Below are 26,101 nucleotides of genomic sequence, written 5' to 3'. Positions count from 1 at the left end.
GCGGCTATTGCAGGGCATCGTATTTGTCCGCGATTGCGTGGGCTAATTATAGCCCGATCATTAACTAAAAAACACAGAAAGAATAAAGCATCCAGCATATGATTACAACGATGTATGAGGACATACGCAATCCGCATTAGGCAAAAGGGATGGTCGCACAGTGGAATGCTGATGGAAACCAGCGGACGAGCGGTGGGTGGAGATGTGCGCGCATTTCAGAAGCAGGGAGATTGCGCACAAAAAAATACTTCTGATTTGTCCGTTTGCCGTGTGTCTGCCTGGCACAAATGCTCCCGTTGAGCGGATCTTTTCCATAATAAACAATACCATAGACACACACACACACACACACACGATAGCGATCAACTAAGCTATAATCTAGCATCTAAGCAATTACTCCATCAATTAGTTATTCAGTGTTTCATGTATTTATGCTTATTATTCTTTTTAAATTGACCAAACTTATGACTATCTTGTGTTTTTGGCATCAGCAGCAGCACTTGCCTCAACTATGAGGGTGCTGGCAAAAAGCGCGGCTCCTTTAAATGGCAAAGCAAAATCGCAAGAGCGATATGAGCTGTAAATATTTTGGACAGCGTTGCGTTTTGAGCTATTCTGCGATTTTGCATCTTTTACAGCTATTGGTGTGAACGTACAGTTACCCTGCATGGAAATCCAGCCAAGTCACTGAAATCACACACACTTCACATAGCCTTCAGGCATTAGTTCATCGTTTATTTCATACTGCAGTAAAAAAAACTAAACGGCGTGCATTATAAGAAAAACATATTTTTTTATCGTTGAATATATGATTTTGAAATTTTAGCATTGAAAAATAAAGGTGAAAATGATTTGTTGACAATCTAAAGGGTTAAATTCAGAGGCAAAAAATCCAGATACGTTATTTCAATGCATAAATATTCAGTGCTTAAAATTCAATGGGTTTTTATCTTCAAAATCCGATGAAACAGATTTACTTCCATAGAACTTTGAATAATATTGTACAGTATTTCATCTCATTAATGAGCAGGTAGGGGTTGGACTAGAATAACTCCAGTGTGGACTTGAGGATCAATCTGATCTTTTTCAACAAAAGGCACCACAGACTCATACCTCCCTGGTCAGATGTAGGGGGAAATTATCAGAGATCCCTGCTTATTGCCTTAAATGTAGCGCACACCTATCTCGGAGGATGCTTCTCGTACAATTGCCGCCTGTTCAGATAGAGGAAACATCTGTCCTTGAATCGCAATCTCACAACCGTTCAATTCAAGCTATAAAGAGAGATTCAAAACACTTGGGCCTCTGACATCATAGTTAATTGTAAAAAGAAAGGTCAAAGAAGCAGTTTGTGTTTTTTACAGGGGTCCGACAATAAAGACTAGCTATAGGCCTTTATATGATACCTATCTAGAGTGTTTTGACCTTTAAAATAAGTAGTTGAACTTTCATGATTAAAAGCACTGTATTAAGCAACAGATAGAGAAACACTTAAAATATGAATGTTAAAAGCAGACAAATTGGTTGATTTCCTTCAACTTTGGATGACAGCAGCAGATTGCACGGACATTCACCCATTTAAATACTTATCTCTCAAGTGCCTCTCAAAAGCTATCTGTCACTGACTGGTTGTGTTTTTATTGCAACAAAAAAAAAAATCAGTTTCTACAATTACATTTCATTTTGAGTTGAATTCATGACAGGTCTTACGTCAAGGGGGTCTGCAATTAACAGCCCCCTCTCAAAAGGCCCGTCTAATTCACCAGTCTCCAGGAGCCCTTCAAGGATGACTGTTGATTTCTGATGTTTACCTGACAAATACCAGAGCAGGAGGACCTTCTGATTCTCAGCTACAGTGCACTGGATGTCAAGAAATCAAGATGTCAAAAAGAAAGGCCATGAATTTCAATGCTTTCGACAAATAGATGAAAGGAGAACAGTGACCATGACGATAAAACTCTGCAACAAATAGAATAAACTGAAATAAAAAATTGGAAAACATTGGGATCACACAATACAACTGAAGGTTGATGGATGTTCACCCACCTGTGGGCATCCTTGAGCAAGATGCGTAAGCCATACCTGCTGCTTAAAGACAAAATCTATCCAAAATTCACTGAAAGTTACTTTTGATAAAATCATAATGACCCATGTTCTAAGAAAGATGAACAGGTGTGATGTCATGTGTGATGACAACAGGTGTGGCCTCATTTGTGATTACAACAGGTGTGATGTCAGGTGTGATGTCATGTGTGATGACAACAGGTGTGATGTCATGTGTGATGTCGCGGCAGGCACTGCTTTCTCTTACCTGTTGTACATCATAACCGAGGAGAACATAGTTGAGGTCCGGAGAAAGGGCAAACTGGGAAGCCTTGAACATAGCCTGGAGGGAGAGATGGGGAAATTAAAAAAAGAAAAGCAAATCAGATTTGAAGCTTGGAACTCATGTCGTCCAACTTATGTTGGACGACATGGATTTTACATTATATCATGTCTAACTAATTTACATTGACATGCACAGGTTATAAATTAGCCTAAAAACAAGACCCAGATTTCCATACTTCCAATAAAATGATAACATTTGTCGTAGCTGCAATGGTGACATGTTTTGTTGATAAGAAACCTCCGTTGCAATTTCTAAATTGAAGCCGTTCCAAACTCACTCAGCCCTTTGACGGGTGTTTACTCAGCCTTCCGGGAACCAAATTTTAGGGCAAAGTCTTTCAATTTCAAAGTTGCACGCCATTCTCCAGAGACTATTTGGATGACTGAAGCACTCACAAAAGTTGTGTTCTTCAGGAGGAGTTGGGTTTGGTTGTGTTGGGCGTTGGCTTTATATACGTTGCCGTCCCAGCTCTGAAAGATGAACTCCTCATCTGAAAGGAAGGATGAAATAAGAAGTAATAACTAAGTAAATACTTCATTAATTAAAAACATTGAAATCAATTTGCGTCATCAGCGTAGTTAGAGAACTAACTAGAGAAGGAAATAAATAAATCAATGAATTAAAAGAAAAGAAAGGAAAGATTGTAGATTGAATGACAACAACAATATATGAGGGGTAAGAGGGACAAGGTGGTCATGTGGTCGGGACTCTTACCCCCCCCTCCCCCCCCAGCATATCAACCACAAGAAAGGTGTGCTGCCTGAAGAGGCCTTAGTGTCTTCCTTCTAGTTCAGTCTGTTGTTGAGCTACACCCCAAGGCATTCGTTAGAGGAGCGACTGGTACTCTCGCGCCCCTCGATGAGGCATTCGGGGCTCCCACCTCTTCTTCTGCAGCATACCATCAACTCCAGGGTCTTTCCCATGTTAAGATGGGGATGGTTGAGATCACACCAATCTACCAATCTCTATTTTTGTATTTCTATTACAATTACATTCCCCCCCCCCCCCTAAAAAAGATGAACAGAAATACACTTAACAAAAATAAATAATAAAATAACAAAAGACCAAATCAAAAACAGGTAATGTTAATCGTAAGACAAAAGGAAAACAGGAAAACAGACCAAACATTTGGAAACATTTCCATAGTACAGTACTTACACATGTACACGATGAGAGGCATTGTCAGGGGTTGTAGATAAGAGAGAAATGCTCCTGCTAATAAAGGTATTTAGTAGTAAGGGGTGAAAAGGCCTACTTGAGTAAACGAGTACTCATCAAGCAAGTTATAGACAATTACAAACATGTTTGTAATTTTTCCAACATCTTACAAATACCTGATTATGTTGATATGTATTTTGGCAAAGATTTGGACTGTCCAGACATGAGAGTAAATGGGTCCTGGTGGGCTCGCAAGATAAAAGTCGCAATGAAACTACAACTGTAGCCAAGGCGGGTTTTTGGTTTTTAGTCTATAGTTGAGCTGGAAATTGCCAACAGAACAGCTCAGCTATTCTATATTTTATTGCAAATGTATTCAAACCTGATCACATTAGCTATTTGTTTTACTATTCACTTTATTTGTTTCCAATCATTTAAAATGTATAAAATGTTTTATAATACATTATTCACTCCATTTAGACTCAAATCCCATCACTTGATTTAAGCCATTTAACATATCTTTAAGTCTTAAACTATGTGGCTTTACTAACACATATTTTCAACCTCATTTTGCACTACAGCACAATGCCTTTTCTGCAGGAGATGCATTTTGTATATGATATGCGTAGGCGGGGGTGCATCATGATGCCACCGCAGGGATCACGTTAGCCCACACCTTCGGGTGACGGCGGACTACAGCGGATTGTATGCAGGAATGCGACTCCTAGTGAAGATCTTTTAAAAAAGAATTGACCTTAGGGCATTTTTTTCACTGCAATTTGCAACCATAATTACTAATCTATACATTATTAAATGAATTGACATACTAACATACGTACTTTCTACGAAAAGCCACAGTTTATGCATACAAACAGACACGTTGACATTGGTAGAAATAGACGTCATTTCTATTCCAGCATTTTGCTCTGCGTCTGACGGGCTCAGTGTAGCAGCCTTCATCGATTACAGAGGGAGCGTTTCCTTATTGCTCGACGCGGTGCGCAGCCTTGCGTGGATGTCTGCTGTGATGCAGCTTCCTATATGAGCTATTGTAGGGACAGAGCAGACGCAGTGTCAAAGTGTGTAGTGATGGAGGAGGACGACCAGAGCCCAGATGGTGTCCCGAGCTCCCTGAGGTAACGAGCTTCATCCTATAAAAGAATTGTATTAATTAAAGATTGTTTGATCGCCCTTGTCAGGGTTTAATATAGGCGTACGTGACCGTAACCACTGTACGATTCGTCGATTCATGGGAGATGGGCTGCTGCATTTGTAATTGCGTAGCAGGTAGACTGCCCCGCCAAAGTAGATGGTGGGGTGACAAGACCTCCTCCTCACTTCCGCCCCTTCAAATACCCCTGTTTGCCTGCATCATCGTGGATCCGGATAGTTTGTCCGAGCAGTCTGGTTTACGTAAAACACAGCAGATTGCAATCCTGGACATTCTTGCGGCTAACCAGGGCATAAAGTGTGTCTTTCTTTTTGGCAATGATATAAAGAAAAGAATAACCCAGTTAAACAAATGCATAGCAAATGAGGAATGTACCATGGATAGATAGACTCGTTCTCTGAACCAAAACCATCTTTATCACTATTTGCAAGGCAGATGGTATCATGTGTCCCTTTGCTGAAAATACATAAGCAATAGATGGATGTGAGGAAGCAGCAAAATAGAGGGAAGGTTTCAGATGACGAGATGCTAAGACCAATGACCTAGTGTCAGCAGTGCTTTCAGATGTAAAGAGGCCTGCCAGGTTTCGTCCTTATAAATACAAGAAAAAATCATTTTAGTGGGATTCTGTGCCAATGAGGTAACATTTTAAATGTCAGAAATGGAGACTGACAGCAGAAATGGCAATAACTAATAATCTAATCCCGGGCCATGGTACAGTCCAAGGGGAACTGGAGTTCTTTTATGTGTTTGACAGGTGAGGCATCGTTTTTAGATCCCCTTTTTATGGAAATGTCAATGAATACATTGTCACCATATCAATGTCAGGCCACCAGGCTGGAACAGTTTCAATATAAGAGTAACAAAAATAATCTATATATATATATATATCTCTATCATATATATATCATATATATCTGTATCAATTGTGATAAAGAAGAAAAAATATTGCAATCTGCGTCATCTCAAATGTGGAATAGATCCTCAAGTCTATCTTGACAACATATGTGATTGTACTTTACCCATTATAATATAATGTGAACATGATAAAATGATTATATTATTAATCTATTGTATTCTAAATCTCGTGTCAATGATGTATGTTTATTGTTCCACACCATTCAATCCACTGAACAGAGCCCTTAGACGATGAAGATACTGTCATTGTGTTCTCTTCCCTCCAGCTCACCCGCTGTCGTACATAAATCAGAACCGCTGTGTTCCGCAGAGCACGATGTCGCTCGCAGATGATGGAGCGCTGGGGCTCGGAGCAGCTGTCGGCCCGCATCACGTGGACTTTGGCGCCGTGAAAGGGAAAAGGTTGAGGGTTTGTTGTCAGAGGCAGCCAAGCAGGTGTTCAAACAAATGGCGCCCGCGTGCTTTCATTAAGTCGGGTGTCTCCCGGGGGCTCGCCGGAAGTGGCCGCCGGAGGTGCCACGTCGTTGGGAAAAAGGCATCCGTTTTGTGTCAGGCAGAAGCCGGCACACCGTAGCTGTGTTTGAAATCATTCCCTATACACTCACTCACTCTTCCCTATATAGTGTTCATGATATAGTGCACTATATAGGGAACGAACAAAGGAGAATTCGGACACTACGCTGAACATTTCGAACGACATTTGCGTCAGTGAATGCGCCGGGTATTTGTGTGACCCTGACAGAAGCGCCCACAACATGTAAACAAACCGGGCACCCACGAGGAAAACTGGAGGTTGTATTGATGTTGAACGTTAAATTTCCTTGTTCAAGTTTTTTTAAATTAATTTTGAATGTTACATTTTCTATGTTAAATCCACTTTATTTCCAGAACTCCCAACACAGAGTCAAAACAGCGACCCACACGCAGACACTTCCGTTCTCCTCCTTCAGAATAAGAGTCCCTAACAGGAACTGGGTTACATATGCATTAATCAGTGCTTTTAGACGTGTTTCCAATGGCTTTGTTTGTGCGAAAGAACGGGCTGCGTTCAATGAAATCAAAACCAAAACGGATTGAGCCTTCTTTTTATGTCCATGATTGAGCCCCTTTTATAAACAATTCTTCCTGGTCCGTATGCATGTGTTGATACGTCAAGTGTCGATACGTCATCTGTAAGCGCAGGAGACAATCTGGTACCCACACCGGAGACTCCATCATTAAATGTATTCGTTTTCGTTTACGACCGCATTGCATTGTGGTATACGGGAGTAACATGTAGGGTATATCGTATGTACACTAAAATTTTGGGTTTTTTAGGTGCACTATATAGTGCATGAAATTAACCACTGAGAATTTGAACACCATTACAAAATAGCGAGCACCCTATATAGTGCACTATATCCGTGATAGGGAACGATTTCGAACACAGCTCGTGTTCTGACACGAGCTGTGTTACGCTTAACCTTTTGTTTCTTTGTTGAAGGTTATGGTGTTGATGATTTTTTTGGACACATTTGTGACCAACGTATTATTATAAACGGTATTTTTACGCCAATTTATTCGGGCACCATGGTATAAGACTGTAACATATGTTTCATGCAATTGTTCACACAGCGAATAAAAGTCATTTTTAGAGTTTAGTTTAAGCCCAAACTGTTAATTCTCCACACAATTCGTGCCACACTATTCGTACACAATACTACACTACTAAACAATATCCCACTGCGCAATATGTCGTCGGAGTGACGTCTTTCACAAGTCATTATTGGTCGTCAAATTTCGGTCCACTGAAGGGGTTGTTTTGTAACGCCAGGTGACGTCTTTGTTTCAACATCTACCGAACGTCTATGTTGACGTCTATGGGACCTCCGTGTAAGGGCTATTTATAGTCAAAATGTGGTCGTTTGTGGACGTCTTTTCAACATCAAATTTTGACCAATTTTAGACGTCTTTTTTAATACTACTTCTATAATTAATTTATTTTATTTATATGTTTATGGTTGTTGCTGTTGGAAAATGAGAAACAGTGATTTTTCTTTAAATGGAGCGTCAGAGAAATGAAATGGACCCGAAGTGAACTGACAATTGCAGTTGTCCAATTGAGGAGCATAGTCAAACTAATCTGTGCATGTACTGACTGGCTCACTTTAAAAAACGCCCTTGATACAGAGCTGTCGTCGACTGGTTCATTTGAGATCAGTGGCTCTCGCACGCCCTCTTTCTTGCTCTCGCACGCTCTCTCACTCTCTCAAGCATATCGACCGGGAAATAGTTTAGGTTATCCTTTATTGCCCCTTTTTTGGGGAAATTCAGTCTCTGCTTTTGACCCATCCGAGAGCCGGTGATCAGATCACACCGGCACACCCGGAGCAGTGGGCAGCCGCAGTGGGCCGGGAAGCTTCAGGTGCCTTCCTCATCCGTGGATGAAGATACGTTTAAGTTTCTTGTGTACGGGATGGGATTCGAACCGCCCAACGTTGTGGCGGACACGGATGCCCACCACAACGGCACGCATGGCTAGTTAGTATTAAGGTAGATAGGCTACCATGAAATTATTTACTGAACTACTCCCACAAACTGCATTTCCAAATAAATATACAGATAAATGCAAAAATAAATATATGCATAAAAAAAATAACTTGATTACTTAAAATAAATAAAAAAACATAATATAAAAATATTGCATCATGTTTACATTTCCTGCACCTGCCATAGGCGTCCAAATGACGTCCAAAAAATGTACCCAGTTCAAAGGTGAAATGCTACAGCTACAGGACAACTCATGGTACAGAAAACAGCTTGAAACATTAAGAAGTAGTATAAAAAAGACGTCTAAAATTAGTCTAAATTTGACGTCGAAAAGACGTCACTCCTATTTCCCATGGACGTCAACATAGACGTTCGGTACAAGTCGGAATAAAGACGTCGCCTGGCGTTACAAAACAACCCATTCAGTGGACCGAAATTTTACGTCCAATAATGACACAGAAAAGACGTCACTCCGATGTCACTTTGCGAAGTGGGATCATGGATACGTTTCCTGCACCTGTCATAGGCGTCCAAATGACGTCCAGAAAATGTACCCAGTTCAAAGATGAAATGTTGAACGTCAATATGATGTCCAATTGGGTCATGGTTTGACATCCAAATAGTTGACCTAGTTTGGATGTCAAATAGATGTGCAGAATCTATATCTGGTCCGTCGGTCAGGGACTGACGGACCAGATATAGACATGATCTGCACGTCTATCCGAAGTCCCAACGTTTAGTGGGATTGGAGTTGTTCTAGGTAATTGTGGTGACACATTTATGAGCGGTTCATGGCAGTGTGTCTAGAGACACATTCTTTTCAGCGGTTCACAGCAGTGTCTGAGAGAAGGTTTGCTTCTCAGAAACCTATAATTATACAAAACGGTGTGTTTGGATGTGTGAAGATCCTTCTGGGCAGGATCATTCTGTCTGCATCCAACAGTGGGACATCGAACTTCTCGGTCAGTGAGCGGAATACAGGGGCCTTGGGGAGGCAGAGCCCCCCTGATTGTCCTTTGAGACCCCTGAAAGCCTTAACTGCAACATTTTGGGGGCAATGCAAAGAAATCTGCATTTGAGTACTTCTCTGAGATCAGTGCATGCTTAATGCAGTTTAGAACACAAACTGAGTACGATGCACCGGTTTGTTTGTGACATACAGTGTACTGTATCCTCACATGAACAGGAGCTATGCTACTGTGGCTCGGCATGTCCATGGACGTAGTTAATGCAGAGCAAATTCCCAAGCAAGCTCCCCTATTCGACACACAATAAGGAATTTTGAATTAAACAACTGAATCTTGGTAACATAGTCAATCGTTAATTTCCAGATATCTCGGCGGATCTCTTTAAATTAGATTACATTCATGGGAGATTAATCGTACATTTAGTATAGCTACATTACAGCTACTTGGGGGCTCTCAGTCTCCATTGTTTGAGAGTCAAGGTTTAAGCGTCTTAATTATAGAAGCTCACATCATTGTAATCCCATGCAAATCACAATAGGCTGAAGAGGAAATAAAGGGGAACATAATATTGAGGTCAAAAACCTGGTTTTATGCGTGTCAGACATCCAGGTTGCAATGTATTCCCACACTGCTGAGTTGATGTTACATTTTTTAATGTATATACTGTCTTTCTTTCTTCCACTCTATATTCTGTCATTGCTTTATTCTGACCTGCTTTTGTGGAAGTTTTACTTTTACATGTTTTTTTAAAACCAAACTTTATTCTCAGCAGTACCAAGTTCCAACCGCCTTGTGAACTTCCCTCCACAAAGAAATGTTCACCGGACACTCTCTTCTGATGTTCATGTATCCGAGAAGTATACAAGAAAGCTTTTCTGATATCACTGGATGCTTTGGTGGCCATTAGAGAGGCACTGTAGGAAGGGGGGGTTCTAAAGGCTGGCAGTCTTGAGCCAGGGGTTAGTCCTGGTATTAAGCTCGAACACAAAGTTAGACTTAAGCCCTAAGCACAAAAAGCGCAGCAAATCTTAATATTCTTTTGCTCGCTTCGTAATAGGACTGAATCTATTTTAGATGCACCCATTGAAAAACTTGAAAACGTGATTCAGGTTTGAGACACAATGAAATATTATTGCATCACTGTAAGCTTATCTGAGGCCTAGATCATAGCAATGCATTGGCCTTTCGACCAAACGTCAACATTGGCCTGATATACACCACAAGGGGCATCTGTGCTTTTTCTGGATTTCATGCACTATAACATTTACATTTCTCAACTGGGTGTTTACTAAAAAGAAATGATATACTATATAGCATAATTAAATATAAATGTTGACTCATCACAGCAATGGGTTGAGGCATTCAATGCGGTGTATATGTCTACGGCCTAGATAGCATTGAAAGTACACAGCAGGAAGGCCACTCCCACTATCTTACATAATATCTCTTAATATCTCTTTCTTGAAAGTACATTATGCAAAAGTGTATGAAATGTGGAAAACCTATAGTCATGCATACAATAACTTTTTGTTGGCAGGTATCTGTCATAAAATGCTCAGACTCTGCAGCAGCGTAGTCATATCTCATTTCATGTTTTTTTTTAGCAAGGTTTGCTTTTTGAAAGGTGGTCTTATTGGCTCTTATTTGTAATTTCTATAGAGAAATATGATTGAGTATGTTATGATCCTAAATATATCTATTTTTAAAGTAGTTATTGCTCACATGTCTCTTTGCTCATGAATAATTCCATTCTATTTAAGTTTTAGGAAAGTGTTAATGATGCATCATTTGCCTCTTCTCTACAGCTAGATTTGTTTTGCCAAAGTTTGACATGACCCCCACTGCTTTGTGCCCCCTGGTTCGCTATTTAGCATAAAATATCAATAAAGCACATATTCAGCGAAGAAGGGGGTTCAACAAAAAAAAAGAACAATCAGTAACAGCCTCTTGAACATTCATCTATTTTGTGAAAATTAAACAGACATGGGTATCCACCTGTGTCAATATTACTTTGTATTTGTCCTTTGTTCTAGATATGTGAAAGGAGCGATTTGTCCGTACAGAAACTGTATTGATGAAAAGCAATACAGAGAGCAGTTGCTACTGGGAGAGGTTTAAAGGCGATTAAATAGGATCATCTGATACAAATATCTTTTTTTTCTATCAGCTTTTGCTGGAGACTTCAGAGACGCAAAGACTTCTCTGACTGCTGTCAAGTCTTTGTTTTCTGAGCTCTGCGTTTACTACACACGTTGTAAACAACAGCTTTCCACTAGCATTGTGCGACCATCCTGATCTCCGGAGTTCTCCATTCTTAACCTCTCAGAGCAGTCTGGCCTCAAGCCCGTTAAAAAGCCTCTTTCAAAAATGCAGAAAGGATATGCCGAATCAGGGCTTGGAGGATGGAGTTTCAGTTTGTTGAAAACAAGAAACACTGCAGTCTGCCTGTTCTGAAATTTAAGAAAATGACGCCACCCATTGGAAGTTTAACAGAAATCTGCACGGAAAGCTTCCCTAGGAGGAAATATTTTTTGCTTGGAGAAGGGAGAAATGTTTGGCTAGTAGTTCCAAACATTGGTATACTATCCATGTAAAATTGATGATTGTGCTTGTTAATTACAATTATATTCATTAATAGTTATTAATTCTTAGTATTTTTCTTGAAAAAACATGAATATGCATGCTTGTAATGAACAAACCTTAAGTATAGTTGCTTGTCATGTACAAGTCATAAGTCTGCATGCTTCAAATTTATACATACCGCTGATCCACTTTGCATCCGGATTGTGGACCTGAAAGTGTCTGTTGAAAAGGTCATCAAGGGTCAGCTGGGAGCCAACTGATTTGGAGCCATCATCTGAAATCACAAAACAAAACTTTCATTATGGAAACCTAACTTCAGTTTAGCGCATGAAAGCATTCTTTCTCAGCTGCGGTAAATAATAAGCAATCCATTTTTCCTGATAAGGCTTCAATGTCCTCCATAGCTATCCCCTGGCCGGTGTCAGGCTCCCTCTGTCTGCTGGTTGTTGGGTAGTGGGCGTGCGGGGTTCGGGTCGTGGGGCCAGCGGCTGTACCTCTGTTTTTTCTCTGGCATCGGATGCCCCGACATCCATTTGGGTTGGGGGGTCGGCCATTTTCCTTTAGTTGCATGGAGGCCATTGATGCAGCCTGACGCTACCAGATGGCTGCTTGGCCAGAGAGCTTCCCTCACAGGGGCTGTCATGCCAGTGGTGGTGACGGTGGTAGGTGAGGTTGCGAACACACGGTGACCCCGGCCGTGTTAACTAGCTTAAGTACACTGCCAACCCCCCGGCTCCTGATCAGAAGTGGCCAAACACATGTCCCCGGCTCACCACCTAGTCTATGGTCACGGCCCTTCGTCTGTGCTGGGAACGGTGGGGCCTACTTATTGTTTGTGATACTTGAGCAGAAGTTAAACACTGAACCACTCGAGAATTCCCCTTCATGTCACATTTTTTTCCGATGAAAGATGTTTATGGTCAAAGCTGTAGTAGTTGTGCTGAAATTCAAGTTAATTCTAAAATGGATTTCTTTATGAAATGATAGATTATTTTTTTCCAGTTGGATAGGTAGTAGCTATAAGACTGAATGCAGGGGAGAGCAAGAATGATGTACAAAGGTATGGTGGTTACTGGTATATTCCCATTGGTCACAAGGTCATTGCATACTTCCATAAGAGGATAGGTGTGCCTGTGTGTGCACTCATGCATGCGTTCGTGTATTATTATTATAGTATTATTTTATCTTATCTTACAAATAAAATAAAAAACAAGTTTTTCGAATCTGGGGGCAAAAAGACAGCCCCCACATACGGCGTGTTCTGGCTCTGTGTCTAACGCTGTATTGGCTGTGTTTAACAGAGGCTAATGCCAGACCTTACCTTTGGATAGGAGAACAATGGAGAGCCCAATGACAGACAACACCAGCACAATCACAAGCAGGGAGATGCCAATTCCCTTCCAGTTCCTATCCAGTCCAAGGTCTATATCCTACAGAGAGAGCAAGGGGGGGAGGGATAGAGAGGGAGAGAGAGAGAGTGAAAGAGTGACAAAGAGACAGAGAGAGGGGAGGGAGAGGTTGAGAAAGAGGGAGAAGGGGAGAGAGGGTGAGGGAGAGAGAGGAGAAAGAGAGGGAGAGGGAGGGCAAGAGACGGGGACAGAGAGAGGTAAAGAGAGAGAGAAAGGGCAGGAAGGAGGGCAGGCAAGAGAGATAGAGTTAGTGGGTGAGAAAGAGGGAGAGAGGGAGGGGGAGAGGTAGAGAGAAAGATAAGGGGAGAGAGACAAAGAGGGGGAGAGACAGATGGAGAGACAGAGGGAAGTCAAGACAGGGGGTGAGAGAGTGGGATGGGAGAAAGAGAGCGCGAGACATGGGGTAGGAGAAACAGAGAGTACGATTTATGTTAGTCGATGAAAAATGTGCTCTGAAAAAGAAGGACCAATAGAAAAAGAGTGGGCAGACAAAAAAAGTAGCGCTGAGGGGGGCTCGGACAGCATCTGGTTGCCGAGGAGAGCAGAGGACCTCTGTGTGGAGCCAGGTAAGAGAGGTGGAAAGACTCAGGGATTCATTGGCAGATGGATTATCGGCACCCTGCTTGCTTCTCCACTCCAGCAGCAAAACTCCAGGACCCCGTCCCTCCTATCTCATACATAAACATGCATAGACACACAATCACACAGACACACTGTCAGACCCCCAGGACTGTAAAAGTCTAAACTGGGTGTCTGAGCTCCATGAAGGCCTTTCACAGGAGATGAGGAGATGGCTGGAAGTGAGGCTTTGCGGGCTGGCTGAGCGCTTGACCTCTCTCTCCTCTGACCTTCGTAACCATGTCTCCCAGACAAACTCACAAGGGCTTTCACTCCTCAAAAGACCCTATTTTGAGTTGTGTTTTTGAAGTGTTTGCAGGGTAAAAGATTCTACCGACCTGGTGGGTGGTTCAAAGGCATTGGGGAACATTTCTATTTGTAAAGATTGCGATGACTCCAGCACTGAATGAGAGCTCTTTGCTGAACAGTGAGGTGGACGGTATTGTGTGGCTGTGATGCTCGGGAGGTCCGAGGGCTTTAATGTACCATGGCTAAAGGTGTTTGCCTCGTGGATGGCGGCTCTGAACCGAGCCGTGAATGTTGGCAGGAGGGCTGATGAAGTGGGCGCCTACATGTATTTTTTACACAACTTGACAAGACAAGCTCCACCTGATGGAACCGACAGAACCCACACAAAAGCAAATCATCCAGTTAAGGCTGCTGTTCGTCTTATCCACTTGATACTCTGTAAAAGAAGAACCACAGACTCCAAACCCTCCCCCGATATGTGGTTCCTTTCATACATAGAGACTGTTACATGCCCCCATTCCGACATGCCCCCACGCAGACACCTTTTAGTACCGCCAGTGGCGCCAACTTCAATAATAATGAATTATTTCATTATTATTTATGTGCAATTTATTTGATGAATTTCAAATTTTGGTTTTGATGATGTAGGAAATAACCCATTCCATCAATTGACGACTGCATTTTGCAAGTGTGTTACGAACGGCGGGGCATGCACTTATTTAACTTTAATGAGACTGGAGAAGGGCCTTATGTTTTGGGCCAAAGATCCACAGCGAATGAGAGTCGACGACTATCACCAATGAAGAGTGTCATTGGTGATAGTAATCACATAAATTAATTGAAGTACAATGATAATAGTAATGAAATTGATATTAATGATCTCATGTCGGAACGGCAGGACATTTGAAAAAAGTAGAGTACCGCCACTCCGACAATGGAAACAGAAATTGTCGGAGTGGTGGGACGTTTGAAAACAATGTATGTGTGCCACAAATAATGTGCCGCCACTCCGATAATTAGATCCCGGGGTGGGGGCATGTCAGAATGGAAGGCGGCCCCCCATAGAGACAAAGGAACGTTTAACAATTCATCGGTTTTAATTCACAATGTTATGTGGGGAGCGTTTTGCTTTCCAAGCCTTTTTAAATGGAACTGAGACATAAAGACAAACATCCTTGGGGGGCCGCAAGCCTCCTCTGCTCCCCACCCCCCACCCTTGGTTCCCAAACACTTGTCTCTCATCCGCTTGTCCCTCTGGCACCTAGTTATTGCAATTTCTGAACTGTCATAAGAGAGAGAGAGAGGGGCCGAGAGAGAAATGGAGAAAGAGGGAGTGACTAAAATGACTGAGCGACAGAGAGAGAAGTGATTCAGCAGAGAAATGGGCTCCTCCAGTGTAAAATCCACATCATTTCATCAGTGTTGTTTGTTGTTGCCTCTCTGTTGTTCCCTACAGCCTCATTAACCAGAGCAGCCGCCCTATAACGCCACACGTCCATCCGCCATTTTGGAACTCCCCCACGGACCGCTCTTCGTCCAACACCCACCCCAGCACTCCTCCAGGTTGTCTGCTTGGTTCTCGGTTTGATATTTGGAAAGGCATGTATTCATCGACCGCTTTTTGCATGTTTGGCAAATGCCTATTGATTATTATATATATATATATTTTTTTTTAACAGGTTAAGAGAGGATTCAGAACCAAAGCGAAAACAACATTCCGTCCTTTATTCTAGTAAGTTTATTCAAGTGAATATTTATTTATAAAGAACATCTTGGAGAAAAATCCCTTGTTCAGTCTAAACAAACTATGCACATCAATTAATGCACAAACTTGTAAAGGCACTTTAAAACACAGTAAACAACACAGAACTATCAAGGCGGGGATATGTTGCAGTTTCACTGTTTACATATAAACTATTTCATCTATTTAATTAAGAATAAAATGTCATACTTAGTGACCACATACTATAATTGCAGAAGAAAATAGGTCATACTATTCAATTTGCGGTGGTTTATATAATTGACATTGTATCAGCCCGAAAATGAAAGGCAGGATGGAATGAATTTCAGATGGGTCAGGATTTCCAGGTGCTATTTTAATGACTTGAATAGGTGAATTTAATGTTGAAATATATGGCGTGGGTGATTCTATGTGGATGAATGTTGACATACCAAATATGGTACACTGTCTACATTTCCCCGTGAACAAACAATGAATGAAACCAATATAAAGTAGTGACCGGACACTTTACAGCAGTTCTGTTGTGGTGCAACTCGCTGGCTCTCTGAAACTCTTTGTTAAGGACGAAAAGAAAATAGAAAATAGAACGCCGGCGCCCAAGAACTTGGTAGCAATCTACAGAGCAATCAAAACAGCTTCATACAAAGTAGACTGAATGACTGAATGTAAAGATATGTTTTGGCTTTACTTCCAACTGGCTTTGGTAAGAGCAAAGAGAGCAAGAGTGTCTCGTAGTCCTTTTATCCGATTGGCTGGAGTTGTTTGTAAAACATAAGGGCTGTGCTCATATTTGGGAATCAAACGCTGGCCAGCCCGGCCATCGCGAAACAGGAACTTGATATCCGGACGGTCTCACAGGGATACCTCTCCTCCTTCCCGGCCACTCACATCAATACCACGCGTCTCCTCGAGGGTATAGTGGAGGAGCAATAGGAAGGAGGTGCATAGGAGAAATCTTTGGAACGTGTTCCAATACATCAGCAACAGCAGTGCAGCTGTATTCTGATCTGATTAGCCATGTCCGCACTGTTTCTCCACACATGATAATACCACGCTGTGCTGTATCTTATCTTTTGACTCAGCTCGCGGCCGTACGCCCCGAACCACATTAATAAATGTCACCAGGCATCGCCTAAGAACCCTTCCCCCACCCCCTCCTTCACACACACACCAGAGAAGAGGGTTTATTTGAATACCAATGTAAGACGGTTACTAGATTTATTTTCTGTGGGTTTTCAGGATGAGAAGGGGAGATGCGTATGACCCTGTGGTTATCATATGTGTACAGAAATTAGGCTGAGGCGTGTTCTTGTTAGACAGCTACTGTTCTTAGTTGTATTTCATATTATTATAGTGTAGGCTTTAGTGCGTTATTGCACATTGCTTTGTTCTATATGTGCCTGTTTTCACTATTTTTTATAGTTTTTGCTTTACAACTGAGCAGGGCTTCTCTCTTAAAATCTCAAATAAAACATAACTGAAATGTAATATGAATAAAACAACAAAGTTTCTAGCAGCGTAATGTGTTTACACAACATTCTTAGAAACACAGTTATGCCCTACCACTGTCCACGGCCTTGGGGTAAGGCTAGCCAATCAGATCACTGGGAGGGCTGTAGATAAATGTTGTTAGATATATAAGAAATAGTCAACCGCCTGTATGCCTCCGGCCTTGTGTTTCAATCTGGTTCTGTGACTCAAAAACTCCTTCTTGGTTTGGTTTTGGATCATTCCGAGGCTGAAAGCCGCCGTCGCATTAGTGTGGTGCTGGCCTGTGATTTATTGCAGCAGTCTTCACTGGCTTGAGGGATATGTGTATTGATGTAAGCTTAACACGTTCCTCCCGACGTAATCTCCCGGAGTCTTGGATATGGCGAGTGTTACCTAGTCCCCCCACTGATATTAAACCACACTAATCTGCCCAATGGTGGCAATGACAACGCGTACATTCCTATTCAGCACAGTTCAGTTTCCTGTGTTAATATACAAGCTCCCATGTTTTTTCCCCTTTAGGTCCTGGTTTTTGTAATCGTATGAGGGCCCGGTGTATCATGGAAGGCGATTTAAATTTTGATTTGGCACAAGGTGATATTGTATCACGCATATTCCTTGGGCTTGAGGATGATGTCTCAGGCAGCTCCGAGAGGTAACCTGCACTTGACATTTCAATGTGGAGGAAGTCCAGGGGCGCGCGAGGGCAGAGGAGGAGAAGGAGGGGGATGGTGTTGGTCCACTGACTATTCAGGGCACTGATTATTAAGAAGAGAGCGAAGTGGAAGATGTCCTTTGGGTGGATAAAGAGCCATCCAAGGTCTGTCTGGGGACATGGGCAGATACCGTACAGTAGTACGGTATCTGGAGGAGGCTACGCCACAGACTAGCACTGTTATTCATATTAGACAACGCACGCAGAGGCACGCTCGTTTGGATAGAGTAACAGAGTTGGTGAACCTTGAGAATGTTAGGCCGTTTGTTGCATTCTGCGCTCTAAAGTGCATACTATGTTCAAAGGGAGGATTTGGGTTCGGTGAGGTGTTTCCATGAGAATATCCAGCTTCATTTGTAAGGGTTCCATTCCCCACTTTTCAAACATTGAGGAGTGAGATTCAAGGTGTGAGGGAAACAAGTTCACTTTGCTGCAGGCTTTTCAGAAATAATCACAGGAAGGAAAATATAAAACGAGGCAAGAGCGAAAATTTGCTAGTAGAAGACGGTAAGCAGTGCTCTAAACACTTTACCTTTGCCATAACGCACACCGATTTTACACAACATCCTATATAACATGGTGCTTGCTTTGACCCCAATTCATCATTTGAAACATTTCCCTTGAGCAAAGTACAACATTCATGAAGTACAATGTTATGAAAGATAGTTTAAAGTTTTAATCTCTAAAGTTTTGTGGATTTTGAAAGAAGTAAACAGAAATAGCAGTATAAAACAGCAGAGCATAATGCATTTTTTGAGATTTAAGATTCGAGGACGCAAGTCTGAGTAAGATTATGATGATCCACACTTATTTCGCACTTTAAGTTGTGTCGTACTCCCATGAATAACATTGCTCTGTGTGAATGTTGTTGTTCCTGCATAGACAAAATAAATATGCACATTGTTGTCATTCAGGCAAAACAATCTGAAATATTTTTATTCTCACTATAATGCAATCTGTGGTAAAAGGCAGTCATTTAGGAACCCTATTGACGGCGCTATGGCAAAGGTTAAATGTACCTGGATATAAACAACTCCCTCAATGAAGAGTCACGGTGGAATAACCTTCCCGTAATTATAGCCTGTTCTAAAAAACATTTACCAGAGAAACATGCAAACAGACTCCCCTGTCTCTCTCAGACATCAACATTGTCTTTCATAGTCGGCCAGCTTGTTACAGCAATGATCAGAGCAATGACCCAGCCTCCATCCTTTTAACTTGTGGAGGAACTAAATTTTCCAGCAAGGGACCCTTTGCACAAGCCTCACTGTTCAAAGGCAGCGGGTCTCTGGTAATGAGGCGTGGAGGAGGCGGGCAGTGAGGGGGAGGCAGGCCATGGGACCCACCGAGATAAAAGAGGGAGGTGGGGGGCTGGACAGGGTTGCTGGGAGGTGGCTCTGCATAGGCCGTTGATTCTGCCTGGGTCCTGCAGGTTCTGACGGGGTTCAGGGCAATTATTCTAGAGGACAAAGGGATCTTTTGAATATGGGGGGCAGTAGAACCACATAGGCTATTCCTCAGTGAGTCTAGTGAACTGTATTGGGGTGTGTGTGGGTGAATGTGAATCTGTGTGTGTGTGTGTGTGTGTGTGTGTGTGTGTGTGTGTGTGTGTGTGTGTGTGTGTGTGTGTGTGTGTGTGCATGGGACTGTGTGTGTGCCTTTAGGTGACTGTGTGTGTGTGTGTGTTTTTATATGGGAAGGATGGTGCAAGAATCATCGCCATAAGAAATCACTATCATTCAAATAGTTTGGATGTGTCATGCAGAAAAAACAACACTAGTAGCCTACTTAGCTATTACTAAAATGTACTGATGCCAACAACAGCACGTACTCAAACCAATGTCTAAATAAGGTTTATTGGTTTATTTATATTGTTTATTTGTATACACACACCTTCCTTCCAATAACATAAATGGAACTTCCTCTTTCACCAATTAAAACTTTACATTGGGACGAGACTCACAGAATGCTGCCAGATTCATATTATCCTTAATCACATCCTCATTCAAACATTTAGCAAAGAAAGTCTCCAGTGATGAAACAGTCCAGCTACAGCAGAGAACCGTTTTCCAGCAAAGGAAAGTTCCAGCCTCATCTGCGAAGGTGAGCACGGCAAAATTGAGGTCAGGTAGAAAAAAAGCAAAGTGATACAGATATCAGCCAATTCTTCTGCTTTCAACGGCCATTGTAATTAAGGGAGGGAAGAAAAGCCGGTTTGAGGGACGCATCCAGCCATGGCCGCTTATTAAAACATACCACCATTTGAATTAACGGTTTATGCAAGAAACCCAAATGGCAATATTGAAAATATATTATGGATAATCTGTCAATATGTATGTGGAGGTTTTAAAAAGGAATTTCTTTACAGCTGAGTGGAAATAGTTATCCACAGAAATCACTGTAATCTATTTCAGGTAAAAAGGTATTCCATATAAAATAGGATATATATATATATATATATATATATATATATATATATATATATATGAATACTAATAAATAAAGATGTCTGCTGCAAACAAATCATTCCAAAGCTTCTTTGGTCATGATTAGAAACAAATGGTTAAACTTCAAGGACTTCAAATCTACTCTACGGTCATCTTATCTTAATGGTTACACAGCTATTTGCCTGCCAAGAGCCTTTAATTGTATGTCCTGCAGTACTGTAGAGTTATCCACTTATGTCCCCATGCCTTGGAGAGCTAATGGCAGTGGTCTCGATGCCGCTGTGGCAGATGTTCTTGAGCAACGCAACATTCCACTCATTAGCATAACAAACAATCTGCTCTCGTATTTCCAAATGTCACCACGGGCAGCCAATAATGAATCAAAGTTGACAGCATTTGAGCAACTGTTTCGTTCTGACCTTGAGCTGTGATCAGTCAGAGTGGTCTGCAAACAAATCCCATGTCTCTTAGGGCTTGAAAAAGTTCTACAGTGTACATGTAGGCATTCTTGAGCAATTGTCCTCCCCTAGTTTTACAATCAGACTTTAGAGTTATTTCTAAAGTCTTATGGCAGACGAAATGTGATCTTTAAGCGTGAAACTGGTGAACACAAACTCAACCAGCAGTAGATAAAAAATGTCTGTAAAGGTTTCAAATCAACTCTGTGTAGACACTGTAGAATTAGACTAATTTAAATGCCCTTCTGAAACCTCATACCCTCAAATAGATACAAAGACTAGCTCTGCCTCTTTCAATGCCTGGTGCCTGGGCTCTGGGCCGTCTCCCCGGGAGTCCTACGACAGCATAGCAGGACTCCTATGTCACAGATTAATGGAGACCAGACCAAGCAAGACTTGGCTTGTCCCTCCATAAGGTTGAAGATACCACACACTAAATTACAAGCATCCAACAACATAAATCCCTCACCCCGGTGAGTAACACACACACAACATCTCCCTAGCTTTTCATCAAAACCGGGCCGTGAAGACATGTCCCCACGAGGTCAACGTCGCCAGACTGTCCCCCGGCTGCGGTGTGTTTGCCGCCATTCCTCCCCCGTCCCTCCTCTCCAACCATCTGCCGTCATCATGCGCGGCGGCAGGCTAGAAGCAGGCGGGCAGGAGCCTGCGAGTGTCTGGAAGATGTTGACGGTGGAAATGTGACAGCAGAGAAAAGCGATGTGCCGCCTCGCCATGCAGCTCATCTCATTACCCCTGGTCGCCGTGGCGACATGGGGATCATAATTAATCTTCATTGAGCCGCGAGGCTCGTCGGCTTGACAGGCTAAATGATGGAGACTGCGCAGGGAGGGGAGGGAGGGAGGGAGGGGGGGGGCATCCTCCACGTGTCAAACTGGAACTCAATGGAGCCTAATGGAGGCAGCACGGGAACTCAGCATGCCACCCTTCGCCCTCACTGGATGAAGGACAAGAAGGAAGCAGACACACGCACATACACACACAGACACGTGCACAAACAGACACACACACACACATTCAAACACAAACGCGTACACAAACAGACGCACACACACACGCACACACACACACATCCATGCAGACAAACACACACACACACACACACACACACACACACTCAGACCCTGTCATACCTTCAGACAGAGAGGCCTGGGAGAACAGGGACTGCCTCTCTGTGGGCGTCATACCGCAGCAGCAAAGGATGTGTTTAGTGAACATAGATTTGACTATTGGGGTTTAAGTGTGTCATATCCAAGTAGACCGACATGGATGTCTTTAATGCCATATTTGAGTTTTTCCTTGAGGGCTCACGTGATCCTCAGAAGTCGTGTTGAAAGAGAAATACATATAAAGGTCAGTGACTGCATGAGCACACAGGACGGGAGTGCAGATTTGAAATGTGACATTTACGACATGTACACAAGGTAAGCAAAAGGGCACAGCCTTGGTCAGCAGGACGAGATACACAGAGATGCTGCCTTACTGAAAACACTTCATGCACGGCGTTCCAGCTGCTGAAAGGGGCCAAGAGGTCACGGACAAAGTCGATTTGATTAAAAAAGAAGGGATAAACAAGCAAACTGTGTTGTTTTTTTTGCCAGTTTGGTTCAACTTCAGTTCAGATTTACAAGATTTACCAAACATATCCCCCCCCCCCGCTTTGAAATAGAAACACAAGGGATATACTACGAGGCTGAACCAGGACAAATACAGAGGGAAGGCCTGCAAATGACTAAACTACAAAGGCTATAAAAAGTTGAAACTCCCCCACTCGATTCATGACACTGTGTAACTGCTGATTCCAGACCAGGAGGATGTGTTGACACAGAGGCAGTTGCTCCGGGGCAATCAATCCACTAAATCGATGCTAACTAAGCTCATCAGTTTTAATGCGTTTGTAAGCAGCCCAGAGAAGACAAGAAAACCCCCAACTGTTTATTACGGCATAATGGCATTCATGCATGTGTATAACACGATTTACGTGCAGCTGCCTTCCAGCAGAGCTATCAAAGCGACCCAAGATGAGGTTGGGGGAATGTCAATAGATTTGCCCTGCCGTTTTATCCGCTAGCTCCTTGTTTTGATTAGAAGTCAAACATTTCTATTTGGGTGCCACTATCTAAAATGCAACAGTATTGCACACACAGCCCTGACACATCCCCGACACATCTTGTTTTCATCTCAACAAATAAAAGCACATCTCAGTGAGGCTTCTAATGTGAAAGCGATATGTGGCGTCAAGGACCAGAAAGCAAGTACAAACAACAGCTTAACACAGAGAATAACCCAGAAAAAGTATTATCAATTGCTTTTCCATTGTTTGCTAATATATTTGTGTTTGTGTGCGCGTGAGTCGATTTTTATCACAAAGAAAATCTTAGGATACAGGAAATTGTTTTTGTTAATGTAGGACAATAATGTTGTTTGTTCCTGCCCAAATTGTCGGACACACACCCCAGACTGTAGCTCAATTGTAGCATGCACGTCAACAGGCAAAGAGGCCAAAACCAACCCTCATCAACTCTGTGTGCAGTCGGTAGCCAATCAACTGCTCCTATTATGGCCAGTAGGTTGTGATTAAAACACAATAACCATAAATATGAAAAAAGTACTCAGGGGAGAAAGTGACTTGAATGGAGCATATAATATTCAAACATACCTCTTGTATTTAACATTTTTGCAAATGTTTACCACTTCTTGCTCGATGATGCTTAGAGGCAGACTGTGGAAACTGGGGTTTGGACTCCCAACCGTTTGACATAGTCAAAAAATAACTTACAATATAAATTCTATATAATGTGTATTCTGCCCTCCCCCCAGAGAGAGTTTACCACTTACCAATACAACCACTGCAGGTACAACTCTGTTGCTACCATCAGAGTTGCCCGATAACATTTAAACATCCACTTGTCACATTGAAGTTACAATCAACAACAACTAGTTCTTATAGTCAGTTCCATTAAAACATCCAGCGCCTACTTCATAAATTAAATCCCATGGCCGCTGCAAATGGAAATATAAATAGTCCCATGCATGGATCATAAAATCTAAACAAATTGCCACTGAATCTGAATCTAATCTAATATATGTTTTGTGCTAAAGATCTGTTTATAAAATTACTTCAATTGAGAGTTAGTTAATCATGTTGCCTGCTACTCTGAAATAGTCAACTGTATGGCCATATAATCAGTGCTTATGTTCTCCACTTAATCACTGCACAGTGACCTGAGCAAGGCACGGACAAAACTCAAAAATGTGTATATCCAGACTGTAAAGTGATTATCACTGGAAGTATCACTGGAAGTGATAATGCAGTAAAAACAATTAACAGAAAACACAGTGTATAGAAGCACCTATGTTTGTGACTAGGATTTACTTAGCTGTATGAATAATATATATATTTAGAAAAAGTGTTGGTTATGTCACTTCTTCAAATTCTAGTCATATACAAATTCATTAAAGGAAAATTTTCACTTTATGAGGTTTTCTAACATTAAAATGAGTTCCCCTATCCTGCCTATGGTTCCCCAGTAGCTAGAAACGGCTCTAGGTGTAAAACGAGAACTAGGTATCCTGCTCTGCAAGCAGAAAGCTCAGACTCCACCTTGAACTGTCTCTAAAATATTGGCTGTATTTCTGCACCAAGGCTGAAATTCTTGAACGTCTTCACATACTGTATTAAGGGCCCACTAACACCTATATATAAGCATCCATAAAGAAGCATGCCATGGGACCTTTAACATAGTCGTCTTGCCAAGGTGAGCCTTGTACAACTCTACTGAGAGTGACTATATTTAAGCTGATCTTAAAAGAGGCAGATGTAGCAGGTGCATTTCAAGGGCTGCCATTTCTACTTTTCATTGATTCAATTTTACTACGATTGCTGCTTTATATCACAGCCCCTTAGGGCCAACCACCTTCATTGTTAGGCCGTCACAGGAAGTGCTATTTGTGTCATTGCATTTCATGTGCCTCTATTTCATGTGCCTCCACCAGTTCATCATTTCTTATTTAGCCTTTTCATTGATAGTATTTTTGTGGTCAATAGGAAAGATGGTCTTTATCCCCACTTCAATTTACACCACCTCTCCGCTCTGCCTGTCTGCTGTTCAGGCTCTCAGTCCTGATCTACGCTCTGGTTTTTGCCACTCATAGCGGTCCTCACTGAAGGTCACACGACGTGAGACAGGCAGTGATGGTGTTGATTCTTAGCACTTATGTAGAATTTAGGCTGCACTTTGTTTCCTGGGACATCACTATGAAGCACTCTACATCTTTTAATATAACTTCTACTAACCTTGTCTTTGTGATTGCTATTGCTACTCCACTTGCATATTTTCTTATTTCTACTACTACTACTACTACTAGAGTCAAGAATCCCTCAAACTTGATGCTGAACTTGATGGAGAGATTGATGTAGAAGTCTGTCGAAGTTGATGAAGAAATGTTTGTATAACTAGATGTAGAACAGGATGTAGAACTTGATGTGGAATTGGATGCAGAGATTGATGTATAAATTGATGCATAAATTAATGTAGAATTTGATGTGGAATTTGATTTAGAAATGAACGTAGAAGTTGAGGAAGAAGACAATTTAGAAATGAAAGTAGAAGTTGATGAAGAAGTTGATGTGGAGCTTGATGTAGAAATCAATGTAGAAGTTAATGTCAAAGTTGAAGTAAAACCATTTAGAAATTCATGTAGTTCTACATCAATGACGATGATGTAGTTAGGGTTAGGGTTTGTTCTAGATGTGATTGTGTGACTAATACTATACAGCTTATTGTGAATGGGGAGTGAATGTGTTCCGTTGAAACGAGTCTGTACGGTTCTATCTACACCTACAGCAAAAAATTGAAAAAGGGCTAAATATCTTTTCATATGGAATAGAAATCAGCATATTTACTCTTTGCCTTCGGGAAATAAAACCTCTGTGAACTAAAGGCTGTGGTAGCCAGACAAATCTTATTGGTTCCCTTCTGAGGAGCAGTGTCGGATGTGCAGCAGACAATGTTGGACCTAGTAGACTGTCTTTCTCATTCACAAAACCTTTTAATACCACCAGTGCCAATATCCAATATCTGTTGAATGTCACTCTGGGGGCCTAGATTTCAAATCCCTCCACAACCACAATCAGAGTCTATGTTTAACATAAAGGGCCCAGACTCGATTTCACATGTACTATATTTTTTAGTAATTTAGGCTACGTTTACATGATGACGTCTGAACAGAAGAC

At 41.9% G+C, this 26,101-nt stretch overlaps 1 protein-coding gene across 1 annotated transcript in view; it reads right to left on the bottom strand.

The window, feature by feature from the left end:
* Window positions 1-26,101, bottom strand: part of LOC307091399 (inactive dipeptidyl peptidase 10-like) — a gene marked incomplete at both ends in the record, with an annotated part of 93,587 nt that overhangs the window by 44,521 nt on the left and 22,965 nt on the right. Inside the window, 4 exons of the mRNA XM_079758365.1 lie at window positions 2,312-2,386; window positions 2,785-2,879; window positions 11,895-11,990; window positions 13,038-13,146. Coding sequence (XP_079614491.1) covers window positions 2,312-2,386; window positions 2,785-2,879; window positions 11,895-11,990; window positions 13,038-13,146 — 375 coding nt within the window. The remainder of the gene's footprint in view (window positions 1-2,311; window positions 2,387-2,784; window positions 2,880-11,894; window positions 11,991-13,037; window positions 13,147-26,101) is intronic.

The sequence above is a fragment of the Pollachius pollachius genome (assembly GCF_949987615.1).
Source record: "Pollachius pollachius genome assembly, chromosome: 20".
Taxonomy (NCBI): domain Eukaryota; kingdom Metazoa; phylum Chordata; class Actinopteri; order Gadiformes; family Gadidae; genus Pollachius; species Pollachius pollachius.
This window is presented reverse-complemented; position numbering and strand designations above follow the sequence as displayed.